The sequence below is a fragment of the Crocodylus porosus genome, unplaced genomic scaffold, assembly GCF_001723895.1.
Source record: "Crocodylus porosus isolate Cpor-Errol unplaced genomic scaffold, CroPor_comp1, whole genome shotgun sequence".
Classification (NCBI taxonomy): Eukaryota; Metazoa; Chordata; order Crocodylia; family Crocodylidae; genus Crocodylus; species Crocodylus porosus.
Genome location: NW_017728921.1, coordinates 10,600,076 through 10,613,318, shown reverse-complemented (window position 1 = coordinate 10,613,318; position 13,243 = coordinate 10,600,076). Strand labels below are relative to the sequence as shown.

The 13,243-nt window shown below is 46.7% G+C and overlaps 1 protein-coding gene across 1 annotated transcript in view; it reads right to left on the bottom strand.

The window, feature by feature from the left end:
• ULK1 (unc-51 like autophagy activating kinase 1) overlaps positions 1-13,243 on the bottom strand; it is an 85,528-nt gene that overhangs the window by 22,622 nt on the left and 49,663 nt on the right. The window contains exons 10-13 of the mRNA XM_019539392.1: positions 6,780-6,879; positions 4,613-4,772; positions 3,216-3,276; positions 1,692-1,781 (exon numbers count right to left, since the gene is read on the bottom strand). Of these exons, the coding sequence (XP_019394937.1) occupies positions 1,692-1,781; positions 3,216-3,276; positions 4,613-4,772; positions 6,780-6,879 (411 nt within the window). The remainder of the gene's footprint in view (positions 1-1,691; positions 1,782-3,215; positions 3,277-4,612; positions 4,773-6,779; positions 6,880-13,243) is intronic.

Genomic DNA, 13,243 nt, shown 5'->3' with positions numbered 1-13,243 from the left:
CCACCCATTGCCCTTTAGAGCAAAGCTAAATCTTTTAATGAAGACTGATTTCCTCCCCCTCAAGCTGCACAGGAATCAGTTAAAGAATAAGCTGCTGGGAAAAAAAAAAAAATGCTTAGGGGATGATGGAATGAGAAACCTTATGCAACTCAACTCTGCACTGAGGTAAAACACTCGCCAATTAGTCCAATCATGTCAGCAAGGCTTTAAGCTCTATTTTTTCCATGTATTAATATGGGCTTAAGCAGTGACTTGTCATTCTGGGCCGTCTGGGAAAGGAATGTTTTCACAAACGCAAGCCTGGGACATTTTCTTTTTTTAAAAGATTTTATCCATGCGAATTTTCCACCTATAAAAGAGGTGAGGACAGGCAAAAGCCAAGAGACACTGAACAGGTAAGAGCCAAGCCTCCTCTGCCAAGAGACTGCCTGGAAGAACAAGTTGAGTAGGCCAAGGAGACTCGATTCGATCAAGTCTTCACGAATGAACACGGTCAATTGGTGTCCTTAATGGTGCTGGACTATGGTATGGCAGACCTTAACCTCATTTTATACGAGTCACAGCAAATGGTGGCACTTGTTACTGGCCTGGCTGGAAATTAATCTGTGACTCAATGGAGTGACATAAGGTTCTGCCCCTGTTTGTCCCCTGCTTTGGCCAAGGCTGTTTATACCTTTAATCAGTAATAAAGGTGCCGTTCATCTCAACACATCTACCTAGCAGGACAGTTGATACACATGTGCAGCACCAGAAAGCTCCCTAGAAACTCAAGCAAGCTCCAAACAGGTATGTTAGCACCGCTGCTGAGGAACAGCACTTTGTGCATAGAGTCTTGCCAACAAGCCTGTCCCAGGTAGTCCAATAAAAGAAGATATCACCATAAAAACCCTTGATTCCAAATACAAAGGCTATTTCCTCTCGGATTGAGCCTTCTACCCTTATGCTCCAAAATTTGAGGCCACAGCATTGTTTAAGTTTCAGAAAATAAGCTGAGTGCCGCCTCACAGCCTCTTCACAAAGCATCTACGATGGCTTTCAACATCTTGTCGAGTGACACAGACCCTTCATCCCAGCCAAAAAGCACTTTCCTCTTCTCAAAAAGGCAAACAGAAGTTGTCCCCTTTGCCAAACTCATCTCAGAAGCACAATACGAGCATGGAGCAGGGTAACCTGCTGCTGCCGCAAAAAAACTACGGTGATCTTGGAAAACTCCCAGTAGTTTCAACTACACATGACAGCTGCTGGACCTCCTCGGGACTAAAAGCCTCGTACTTCAGCTCATGCTTACTCTCATCATACTCAAAGTGTCTGTACATGGGACATGGGGTGGCCAAGATACTCCTACAAGAGGGTTACAGTTGCTCAAGCCACAAGTCCCAGTAAGACAACTCCAGCTCAGCTTCTTCTCCTTGCCCTTCCTGGGAGCCAGGACAAAGGAAAGTCTTTCAGGAACCTTGAGCTCTACATCCAGAGCTTGGCTGAAACCAAAGTTGGAGAGTCTTCCCCAATTATTGTCCTAAAAAAAAAAAATCACTACCCTTGAACTAAAGAGAATTTCAACAGGAGTACCCCACTCCCTCACCCAACATCAGTCACTGAAAGACCCTTACCGATTTAAATGGTAACTGGGATCAGGCCCTAAAAACTGTGTGGTAGCTGCTGAACAATCCCCACCTCATCTTCCTTCTTACCCTGATGGGCTGGGAGAACTGCTGTAGGGGGGTGAAGGAGACGGAGTCCTTCCCTGACTTTCCAAGCCTGCAGAAGTCACAAGGGAGCTCCTGGAAAAGGGGAGAAAGAGGCCATCCAGTTAGAGCCTGTAGTACACAGCCCCACAGGAGACTATTTTTCCCCTCACATAAGACTGAGCATAAAGTTAACTGCAGAGGTCCCTTCCCCCAGCCAGCAGTACTGTCAAGGTCATCTCTCTGCAAACTTATGGTCCAGCATTCAGGTGCCGCATGCCGACGGTGCTGTATACAGGTAGTTCAGCCTGTCACAGGCAGGGTAGGTGCCCAATTCCCCCTTTACACCACTGGGCCCTTGCAAAGGGACCTTAAAGAAGGTGAAACTGTAATTTACCTCTACTACAAAGGGTTTTAAACCAATGTCAGATCTAGGAATCGTGTGTACATCCACATACATGCATGCCTGATATATTTTCAGAGGAACTGGTGGCTGCTTTTAACCACTCTTCCTACCCCGAGGAACCCAGTGCAACTTTACTGTCAGGTTTCCCCCCCAGTGCTTCTCAGTCAGCCCATCTGAAAGAGAGTGGGCTGCAGCTGGACAAAATAACTAACAAAAATAGACAGCAGTATCTGCTGCATGCCTGCCCAAAAGCAGTACTTATCTGCCTTTGCCCTGCCTGGCACCTTTCACACCAGGATTTGAAAGGTTTTGCAAAGGGGGTGGATACCAACTGCCCCATTTTACACCCTGAGCAACTGAGGCGCAGGAAAACTGAGGGACTTGCCCAGAGTGACCCCGTGACAGAACCTAGAAGTTAATCTAGGTTTCTTAAGTCTCAGGGCTGTAGAGCAAGCAGGACCAAACATGGTGTCCTCAAGAGAGAGCTGAGGAAGGAGAATGGGGTGTTGCTGCATGGAAAGATGCACTTCATTGTTTTCTTAAGATAAAGATGCTCTCCCTTGCCCCCCACAGCTTCTCTGTGGAACCAGCCCTCCCCGGCAGGGGACTAGCAAAAGGGAAGGGGACTGGCCATGCACCACAACAAGTCTGTCGACCTTGGAAGTGGGCAGGAGGAAGGGGAGTGATACAGCTTCACCCGACAGAGGGCAAAGCAGCTCACCAGCAAGCTGGGCTGTGTTCCAAGTCTGACGCTGGGACACTGCAGATGCTGCCCCTTCCTACTTGCTCTCTACAGGTCTCTGAAATGCTTCATCCCAAAAGCCAGGAAGATTTTAAGGGTTTCCCCTATGCTCCAAATACAACTAGATGTGAGGACTTGGTTCCGATCTGCACCCTGAACACAGCGTAGATGAGGACCTTAACCTTTCCCCAGGCAAAGAAAGGACAATGACAGCTGGAAACGTGCTGCAACTCGGTCACTAATGCAGCCACCTTTCGTGTGAAGAGACGGCCTTGTATATGAAGTGGGCTGAGAGTAATACCCCTCCCACTCCCCAAACTCCAACAGTGCTTTACGGAAAGCCGTGCAGAGACAGGGCAATCTAGTCCTTAATAGCTCTTACCCACTGTACATCAGGCTGTCTTGGATGGGTTTCCCTCCAGCAGCCTCAGCAGTTATATCACCTGAAGATCAAGGAAGAGCAGAAATGGGTTAGGTTTGACGTCACGTTTATAAAAGCCTTTATACATTCAGAATATTTGGATTTCAAAACGAAGCCTCTTGATTCACCAAGACTAAGAGGCGCTTTGATACTGAGAAGCATTAAAGAACCTTGTTTTGTTGAACCTACGCAGACAGCAGCTGGTTTAATTCTGCTACTGCTGATCCGTACGGCCTCAGGCTCTGACCTGACAGCGAGGCACTTCTGGAAAGAGGCAGAGCTTGATGCGTTGTTTTTGAGGAGATGCACATGCTCCTTGATGCAAGCAGTGAATTTTGTAAACACAGTGCTATGTTTTGCCTGTCACGCTCAGGCACATATATGCCGTTGGTGGCAAAATGCCAGAATGACCACGTGAGCTGGCAGCTGGATACACAAAAAAGAGCCTGCCTTTGCCAAACCCTCAAAATGCTGGAAGCCCAATGTCAGAAGTTAGCATGTGGCTCCTAACACTGTTACTGAGGAAAGTCAAAGCAACATGGAGTTCTTGCTTCATACCAAAACAACATGCTCCGACACATGCCTCAGAGCCCATCCTGCCTTCCTAGTCCATAGGAAAGTTCACGTTAACAGGAATGACGTGAGAGGGGGCAGAGCCCAGAGTTTACACATTTCACCAAAGCACCTTAAAGATGCATTTAACTTTAAAGAACAGCCTTCCTAGCATCACCAAGCAGGGGCTGACTTGAGCACACACTTAAAAGGCAAGGCAAAAATCGGGGCCTGTTTGCTATGCACCTGTGTGTAGATGAACACACTCACTGGTCCAAGTATACATGTGCCACTGAGAGAAAAACAAAAAACAAACAAAAAAACCCCCCACAACTCAGGACCAAATTTAAGAGCAATTTAAACCAACACAAACATGGTGTATAAACTTAAAAAAAAAAAAAATCCAGCAAAATCTAGACTCCAGATGAAATCCTGACTTGGACTGTGCTACACTAGAAAACTGGTGGCCTGAGAATAGTTTCTGTATAAGCCAAGAGTTTACCTGTAAAGCTACCTTCTCTTTTGCCTGCCTAGATTTGCAGCATTCAAATCTCAGTGTGCATCTAAGTTCCAAAACATCCCTTGTTCTCCAATCCCTCCTCGGAAGCAAGTTCATTACAGACTGCATCACAACACAAAAATCAGCAAGCCAGATGTTTCCTCAGGCTTGGGAACCCAAACGTTCCCACTACACAGTCAAAATGTACAGATCTATCAGCATTTTGGCTTTCCAGCAATAGTTGCCAATGCATACAAATCCCCACTTCTGTGCAGTCCCTAAACACACTTCAAAGAGCTTGGCTTACTTGGGAATTGTGCTGGGACCATAACAAAATCATCGGTGTCGCAGGAAGAATTCTTGCTGCTGCTTCCAGCAGAGTCCTTAGATCCGTGCAGAAAGCCAGGGGAATCCTGGGTAGGGGACGCCAGAGCTTTCTCCTGCAGCTGCTGCATCTCTCCAAGGGACTGCTTAAAGCAAAGGAAACAAACACTGGCTTTAATGGAGCTAGTTCATCATTCTGCTGGAGTCCCTAAATTAAGTTGTACAAGGCTTCAGACAAGATTCTGCTGATAAAATAGAGGCTGCCGACTTGCCAGAAACAGCTGCTTTCTTTACCAAGTGAAAAAAAGAGTAGCCCTTTGAAAGCCAACTCCAAAAAGGCAGAACAGTGCATCTTTTGTTTGCCTAAACGTGGTACTGGCACATCAAATGCATCCCAGATAAGAATAGTTTCCTTGAGGTATTGCACCGTTCTGCTTAGGTTCTCTTGGTGGAACCACTTTTTTCCACAGAAGGATTTCAATCCGAACTACGAACAGAGGGACGCTTTTAGGTTTTTCTGCTCATCCATGATTGATACCCTTTCATCCCACTGCAGTAAAAAGATCTCAGGAATATATGTATGTAGGGTTATTAGCTGTACCCTCAACAAGACAAGCATGGCTGTCCTGTTTCAATGGATGGCCATCAGTGTTGTCTGGGATGGTGATGAGTCAGAACAGCTTGCAGACCATCTGCCAGGACAGGCGACAGCATGCACAAGCTGCATTTTGCCCTCGTCGACCAAAAGGGAACACTTGGCAGAGCACTGATGCTTTACGGGTTTGGGGACGGAGGAGAAAGATTGAGAGTTGAAAAAGGATTGTTCTGATCCCTGTCTTGCATGAGCGTTATTCTTCATCCTACTGAAGTTTCAGTAGGATGACAGACAGAGCTCCCCATGAGGTTAAGTTTAAAAGCGATTTCCATCTGGGGACCTAGACGAAGACCCGCACATTTAGTGGATGAGCTCGGTGGTCTGGCCATGTCAGTACCATGCCAGGGGCAGCCTCTGAGTTTCTGATGTTGAGAGGCAGAAGAGGCAGCTGTAACACGATGCTCTAACCAGTTCCTGGAGGACAGTCCACAAAGCCAATAGTGACGAGTGTTGGAGTCAAAAAGCCCCTTCCTATCTGAGAGCAGGGACTTGGACAGAGAGGAGAAATCATCTCGGATACAGTTCAAAAGGAGCTGGAGAGCAAAGAGCCCTCTCTTTTAGATCAGACCACCCACCCAAGCTCCTAGGGTGGCTTAGGGCAGTACTTCCAAGCCTTTCCCATTCCAGGGCCATTTTTCTAGGCCAGCAAGAGTCTCCCCTGCCATGAAACTCTTCTCATGGAGCCATGTGCAAAGAATAAGAAGGTCAAAACAGTGGGCTACTTGATGGGAATGCTCCCCTAGGGATGCAAGGAGAAGGCTGCCCTAGGAACACCAGGCGTTACATAAATAAGGAAAGCAATACCGCCAAGTAGTCAAACCAGCTCCCCGGCCCCCGTCGCTCCAGCATTCCTCGGCACAGAGAAGTTCAAAAGGCAGCTTTCACCAAGACCCTTTGAAATAAGCTTCCAGCTCAGCAAGCAGAAGGAATGTCACATTAGCGGCAAGTTAATATTCAGCCCTTCAGGAGGGTTTTCATCATTCAGGTATTGGGGGGGATCAGATCAGCAAACTCAAGACCACTCAACTGGGCCAGGTCTGGGCCTGAGCAGACATCTTCGGTGACCATGCTTCCAAGTGGCTTCACTTTGCATGAGAGGGGGGCTCTGCCACCAACCTGCAGGGAACTGGCCCAAAAATCAAAGAGCTTGCAGTCGGAGTCAGCACCAGACACTGATTTAAATGACAGATTTGGGTTTCTAGGAGTTTTACAGCTCTGTTGATACCTGCTGGCATCATTAATACAAGCCTCTTTCCCTCAAGGCCCTGAAACGTTCCCAGAAATAAGTTCACCAGGGGATCCAAGCACATAGCTCAAACCAAGCACAGACTGGACTACCAGGTGTTTGCTTTTTAGGCAACAGCCACAAAAGCAAGAGGAGGCATTTCAAACTACCCAGGGAGGCAACAAAAGCAGAAAGCAGCCGGGAGACAACATACGCCAGGCAGAATCTTCCACAAAAACACAGTCTCGCAGCCTTCTGGGTCCTACTCACCGGAGGCGAGGCCAGGTGGGAAGTAGAGGAGCTGCTGGAGGAGCTGCCCGAGCCAGAGCTTGGATAAGAAGGCATTGGCACAGAAGCAGCTGGAAAGAGAAAGAAATACCGTCAGACTCAGACCAGCCAACAATGCTGCCATTGAAAGGGCAGTTGCAGTCGTCTTCTTCCATCAGATTTGCCCCACAGACCAGATGATGCCACTTCCAAGGGAAAGCCAACCTTCTGCCCATCTTAAATGGGAAGGATCTGCCTCCCACCACGTGCTTTGACATGACCGTTTCACAGCTGCTATTTGTAATAGACCAGTAATAGCCCCTACAGGCCTGGCTTGAGGCTGGAGAGCTACAGTGCCGGAAGCCGCACACATGCATAACAGACCACCCTGGCCCTGCAGAGCTTAACAGTTAGTCCCTGGGTAAGAGGAGAAACAGATGCATGGCGAAACAAAGTGACTTGACCAAGATCCAAGAACAGGTTAGTGGCAGAGGCAGGAACAGAACCTGGATCTCATGTATCCCCATCTAGTACCCAAACTGCACAGCCTCTCCAGACATTTAGCCAGTCTGTGCTAAATTGAAACACACTTACTACACACGCCTACTTACCTCCTCCAAACTATCTGACTCCTTATCTGCTACTTCTCTTTGGGGCCAGATTGTTACCGACACAATCAGGGCACCATTTCACTGTGCATTTATCAGACATTAGTGCAGCAGCATTAACCTCAAGTTACCAGGTAGGAAGGCATGTTATTGAAGAGGCATTATGCAACCGGCTCCCATCACTGCCGTATTAGTGTCAAGCCCATGCTGGAAACTCTTGTCGGATAGCAGTGGCCTGCGGGGAGAAAGGCCGATCAAGGCACCATGGGGGGGATAACAATTCACTTCAGTGGCATTTAGTAAGTAACTAAGGAGCTCAATTCAGCTAGAGAGCAGGACAAATTCAGTTCAACACTTGAATTCACTGCACCCTACCTAAAGCTTGGGGTTTGGAGAGGATGGCAGGCATTTGAAATGTTTAGAATGAGCCCAATAGCAAAGCGCTATGCAAAAAGGTGGTCATTTCACTTCTCTTCTCCCCTTACCTGAAGTCAGAAAAGTAAAGCCCTGCACTATGTTTCTAGGATCACTGGGCAGGATTGGGGGCAGTGACTTCAGGCGCAGGACAAGGCTGACGGAAAAGAAAGTTTCCTACATAAAGTAAAATTTCTAATGATTGCAGGATACTACAACGAAGCAATAATATGGAAACACCTTCATTTCTTTAACCATTAGAACAATGTTTCAATGATTAAACGAATTGGACAACATGCCTTAGGGTAAGAAGCCCATTAACTTAGCTAGCTAGCTTACCTAAGGGAAGGTTAAGAGGGGGACTGGATCACACTCACCATGCACCTAGAGATGAAACAGAAGTTTGATAATGGACTCTTCAACGTAGCACAAGTACTATGAAAGATAAAAAAAGTTGGACAAATTCCAACTCAAAATGTCAAGTGCAAATATTTAACTGTGAGGGTAATTCACCACTGAAACATCTTACCAAGTGCTGCAGGGATTCCCCAGCACTGGCAATTGGTAATAAACGACTTCCTAAAAGATGCATTCCAGTGCAAACAAGAACTAATTCAAGGAAGTCCCCTGGCCTGTGCTAGAGCAACACTAAATGAAAACAAAAGTTCTGTTTTGGCCTTATAATCTATGAATCCAGGAAAGTGAGAAAGCTCACGTGCAGGTAGAGGAATAGAAGATTTGCCAGGGCAGAAGCATTGAGCTGATGGTCTCTGGGATATAGGTGAAGAAGTCCGAGTTGTCCAAGTCCTGAACTTCTGCCCCTCACTTGCCTAGGAACTTCCCCCCCTGTTTATGGCAGTAAAAAGGATCTTCAAGATGATATGCTGGGAGAGCAGGAACTGAAGGCTATGCTCCATAAGAAGGTGAGGAGAGCTTCCATGGCAGCTAGATACAGCAGGAGGAACTACCACAAGCTGGAACCAGTTACAAGAAGTGAGAGATGAGATTAAACAGAGGATGGAGATAGGATAGCAATTATCCTGTCTCTGGTTTCTCATGTTTAAGTCCTGAAGCTTGTGTGCATTCCTCCTTGAGGTTCCAAGAGTTGAGCCCACTAGAAAAAGCGATCTTTCCTCCAAAGCTGTGCAGAAAACTTTCCTTTCTTTAGGCTACAATGTCTATTCCAATGCCCCCAGCAGGCCACACTCTTTCAACATGCTGCCCCATCTCCTGATGAGAAGGAAATTATATGCACTGTGGTATCTGGATAGAAATGGGATATCTGGAAGGGCAGTCAGAGGGTTGGCATGCTTTCCTGCATACCCAGAATGCTTTTCCTAGCCCACAAATCTTACAGCAGAGGCGGCACAATGCTCTCCCGGGCTCAGGTCTGGCTGAACCTACACGTAAATGGCGAGCCCAGTCCTGCGAGATCTGCCCGTGCAGACAGCTCTTCCTTTGAAGAATCAATGTGATCCCTGCACAAAACACGCGAAACTGACACGTCAGGTCCAACTACCTTTTCTGTGCGTTTAGAAAGGAAGAAGCCTGAAAAAGACTTCCCCAGTTTCTGCCTGCAAATTGATGCAGAACAGTTGAACCTTTCTATCCTGCAGGCACTGACAGTGGAGTATACCTTGTTGTCTACTTTTCCTTGGGTTCATCAGCCTCACTGATTTGGGACTCTATCATCTTATTTTTATCTATTTGTACTAGACGAATGCTTAAAAAAAAATTGAGGAAGGGAGGAAAGCAGGCTGACTTTTCTGTTATGATCAACTTCTATAATAGCCACCAAAATAACTCAGTGTTACTTTAGATGCAGCTTCCTTGATCATTTTATCACCATGCTGTTCCAAGTGTAAAATCAACCTCTATCCCCAGCTCCAAAAGTCCTTTGACTTAATATATACAGGGTCAGCATATAGTAAATCAGGCCACCTAACTATTTTAAATTTTGTATTAGTGGTATTTTTGTGCATGCAATAAGAGTATCAAACCAGAAATTCTTTTCAGTGCGATTTACTGAATATTTGTAGTTCATTGAACCCTTTTGCTTGGTTAATGAATTCTCCTGTCAGATGCTATATGGGCACCAGCAATCCAATGTCTTTATCTGAAATCCGCAGGTCACTTATATACAGGGCTGGCTTAAACCAGCACAAAAAGGTGCTTTTGGCTTCACTCAGAGGCCTGAGAAGCCATTTGGGGTTTGAACTTCGGAAGGACTCGGCCTCGCATCTGACCTGCCCAGAACTGACTGGACAGAATCTGGAAAGGTCCAGATATATTCAACCCTCTTCACCAGCTCCCTTGTTAATTTATTTTAACTGCAACCTCTGATTAGGCAACATTTGCATTTGCCAAGTGCAGAAGACTAAAGTTAAATTTCTGTTCATTTCTCCTTTTAATCTGTGTTAAAAAAAGATAAACTCTTTGAAATCATAAACAGAAAGTCACTGAAAGTGCAGGAAGCGTGATGTACCAATAGCTTTCGCTTTGTTTTGTTCTTTGCTGCCTTTGCGCGTAGGAGCAATGAAGTCATGAAGTCAGCACCAGAGCAACAGGTCAAGTGCTCCAGACTGAATGTCCTGTTCCAAACACTGAACCATGGCACTGGTATTACATATCACCTTAATGTACCACGTTATTCATGGTGCGTGGTTTCTCTTTTTTTCAAGCCAGGGCAGAAGCAGCAAATTAAGTATCAGTCATTAAAAACCAAACAAACAGAAAGACGACATTATGTATGGGTTCCTCTTCAAGCTACTGTTTACTAAGTCAAGACTGGCACAGCCGCTTTAGTCAGGCAAGCCCATATGTGGTTACTCCAACCCACAGGTACACGACCTTCTGGTCCCACAGGCCAGATGAGTGACACTGGGCCAGTTTGATGGAAGTGGGGGGGGGTGGAAATCAGTTCACGGCATCAGTCTGTGGCTGCAACCCTGCACATCAATCCTGCCCTGTGCACTGGATCCAGCCGCAGAGCAACCCCCATGCACCAGCCACAGCAATTAAATGCTCCTACGGCTCCCCCACCACCAAATTTCTGGACCTGCCAGGAGTCCCGCAGGCCAGATGACAGCCCCGCAGGCCAGAGGCTGAACCAGTGCGCCAACCAATACCACCTGCTGACTGGCCAGCCCCCTGCAGCCCCTACCACTGCAGACAGATGACATTCTGACTAGAACCAGCTATTATTAGGATTTTATTTATATATGTAATTTTACACTTCTGAAATACATCAAGTCATAAAAGGTAAAACACCACAGATTAAATAAAGACATAAGTAAACAAACAAAGAGGAAAACAAACAACAAAACATACCATATATTAAATTAAAAAACCTAACAAATAAATAAAAACAAACAAAAAAAAGCCAAGAACTTGTGCCACTTGACTTTACAAAAAGTTTGAAGCCCACTCCTCGTGGCACGGCCTGTGATAAAGAGAAAGCTCTTACTGTGGGGAGCAGGTAGGGCTGGGGAAGAGGAGGATTTGACCGATTACAGGCTGGACACATCCCTCAGGATGCTAGAGGATAACAAAAATTATGGAGGAAGTGGTTTTGGTCCAAAACATTTTCCATTTTAAAAAATAAATAAAAGGCTCTTGTTGAAAGGGAAACAGTCAGAAAAGTGTCAAATCTGACAAAAATTCCTGTCGAAAAGAAATTTTTCAAACCGGGAGTTATGTCATTTCAGAACAATGAGACTTCCATGATTGGGGTTCTTTTTTTCATTGCTATACTACTTTTTTCCCTCCCCCCCACTCCAAGACATGCCAGCAGTACATATTAAGACATGTCTTAAGCTGAAACAGCCCACTGTATTTTATTTTTACAGGTTTCCCTCACTGTATGTGCGAATTCACTCTTATGCAATGACCCTTTTTATACCAAAAATTTGTTATATGCAAAGTAAATTCACTTTTATGCGATCGGTGCGGTGGCAGCCCACAGTCAGGCACTTTCTGCGGTGCATTGTGGGAGTGACGCACACCAAAAAAAAATATATAGTCTCCTGTGTGGATGTATGCGCCCTTGCTCGTTGTCTGCAATGTTTCTGTAGTTGTCATCCCCATTATGGTCACATTCACCACCACCCTATGCTTGTGTGTACTGTCTCCTGTTGGCGAGTACCAAAACTGTCTTGCAAAAGTGGTAGAAGTGGGTCTGGGGGTCAGTACAGTCGAGGTCTTGGAACGCATCCCTATTCATTGCATTGAAAAGTGGGTTCCTTTTATGGGAATTCAAGTTATGCGCTGTTTTCCAGGAACACGTATACAGCATAAAGCGAGGGAAACCTGCATTTGCAAGTTCTGACTGGCTCTGCACAGGACACTAGGCCCCGAGTTGGGAGAGCTGGGTGATGTTCTCCTCTTTGGCCGTCTCGACTATCGAAATCCCAGGGTCTTCAAAGCAAGGACCAAGTCCCAGTCCAGATTCTACTGAAGTCAGTGGTAACTTCATTGCAGAATATCAAAGTGATAGTGTCTCTACTCATCATTACCCTACCCTGGGGCCTCTCTAATGAACCCACTTTAGGAATACTTCCCCTTCGGATGCAACTATTTGGATCACTACACCACGTCACTCCTTTCTACCCTCATGACACAGAGCTGAGCATCCAGACAGATGAACAATAGCCCTCCAACAGCAGCAGCCAGGTTTGTCTTCTGCCTACAAAGTCAGGAGACCTCATGAATGAGCAAGTCCTAGTGTAGCCCTACTAGACTCCGACCTTAGGATTCAAATGTATGAGGTCTTCAGGGATCTTTCTGGTCAAGGCATGGTCTGCACCCCTCAGGTGAGGCTCCAGGTGAGACTGACACTGAATATCACATGCCTGACTTAGCCCCAGTAAACTGGATCTTCCCATCTCTCTCCTACACACGGGAACAAAAGGACTCCAATTGCTAGCATCAACCCTCCTCGTCCTGGCTGTCGGCTGGTGAAGCCATGCTCTTCTGAGCCTGCTGAAGGCTTCCACTGCAGAGGGCTGTGGCCAATTGCTCAGACCTCCATGGCAGTCTAAAAGAGCCATCTATGCACATGAGAGATCTCTTACAAATAGTCCAAGATCTCTAGAAACAATGGCAGAAATGCCTCCCTTTTCCTTAGCACCAGTAGCAGTCTCTCCTACCTGGAGAGTACCTCACGCTGTGCATCTGCGTCCCGAGGCAGAGGTGTCCAGGTGGTTTGGAGACTCGTCTCTGGTTAGGAGAGTCCTTTCCTGCCCGTGGCTGTGCCCGTCTTACTTGGCCCGTGTCCCACAGCAGGTGCTGAGGTGCTGCCAGCGACAACGGCCGAGCTGGGACAACCCTCTTCTGCTCGCGGCGGTGCCCTGGGCTGCCACACAGCGAGGGTGGAGAAGAAGCTGGAAGCGGAGGCCAACCCAGGAGCATCTGTTCCCGCTTGCGTGGGGTTCCCTGCTGTACTGG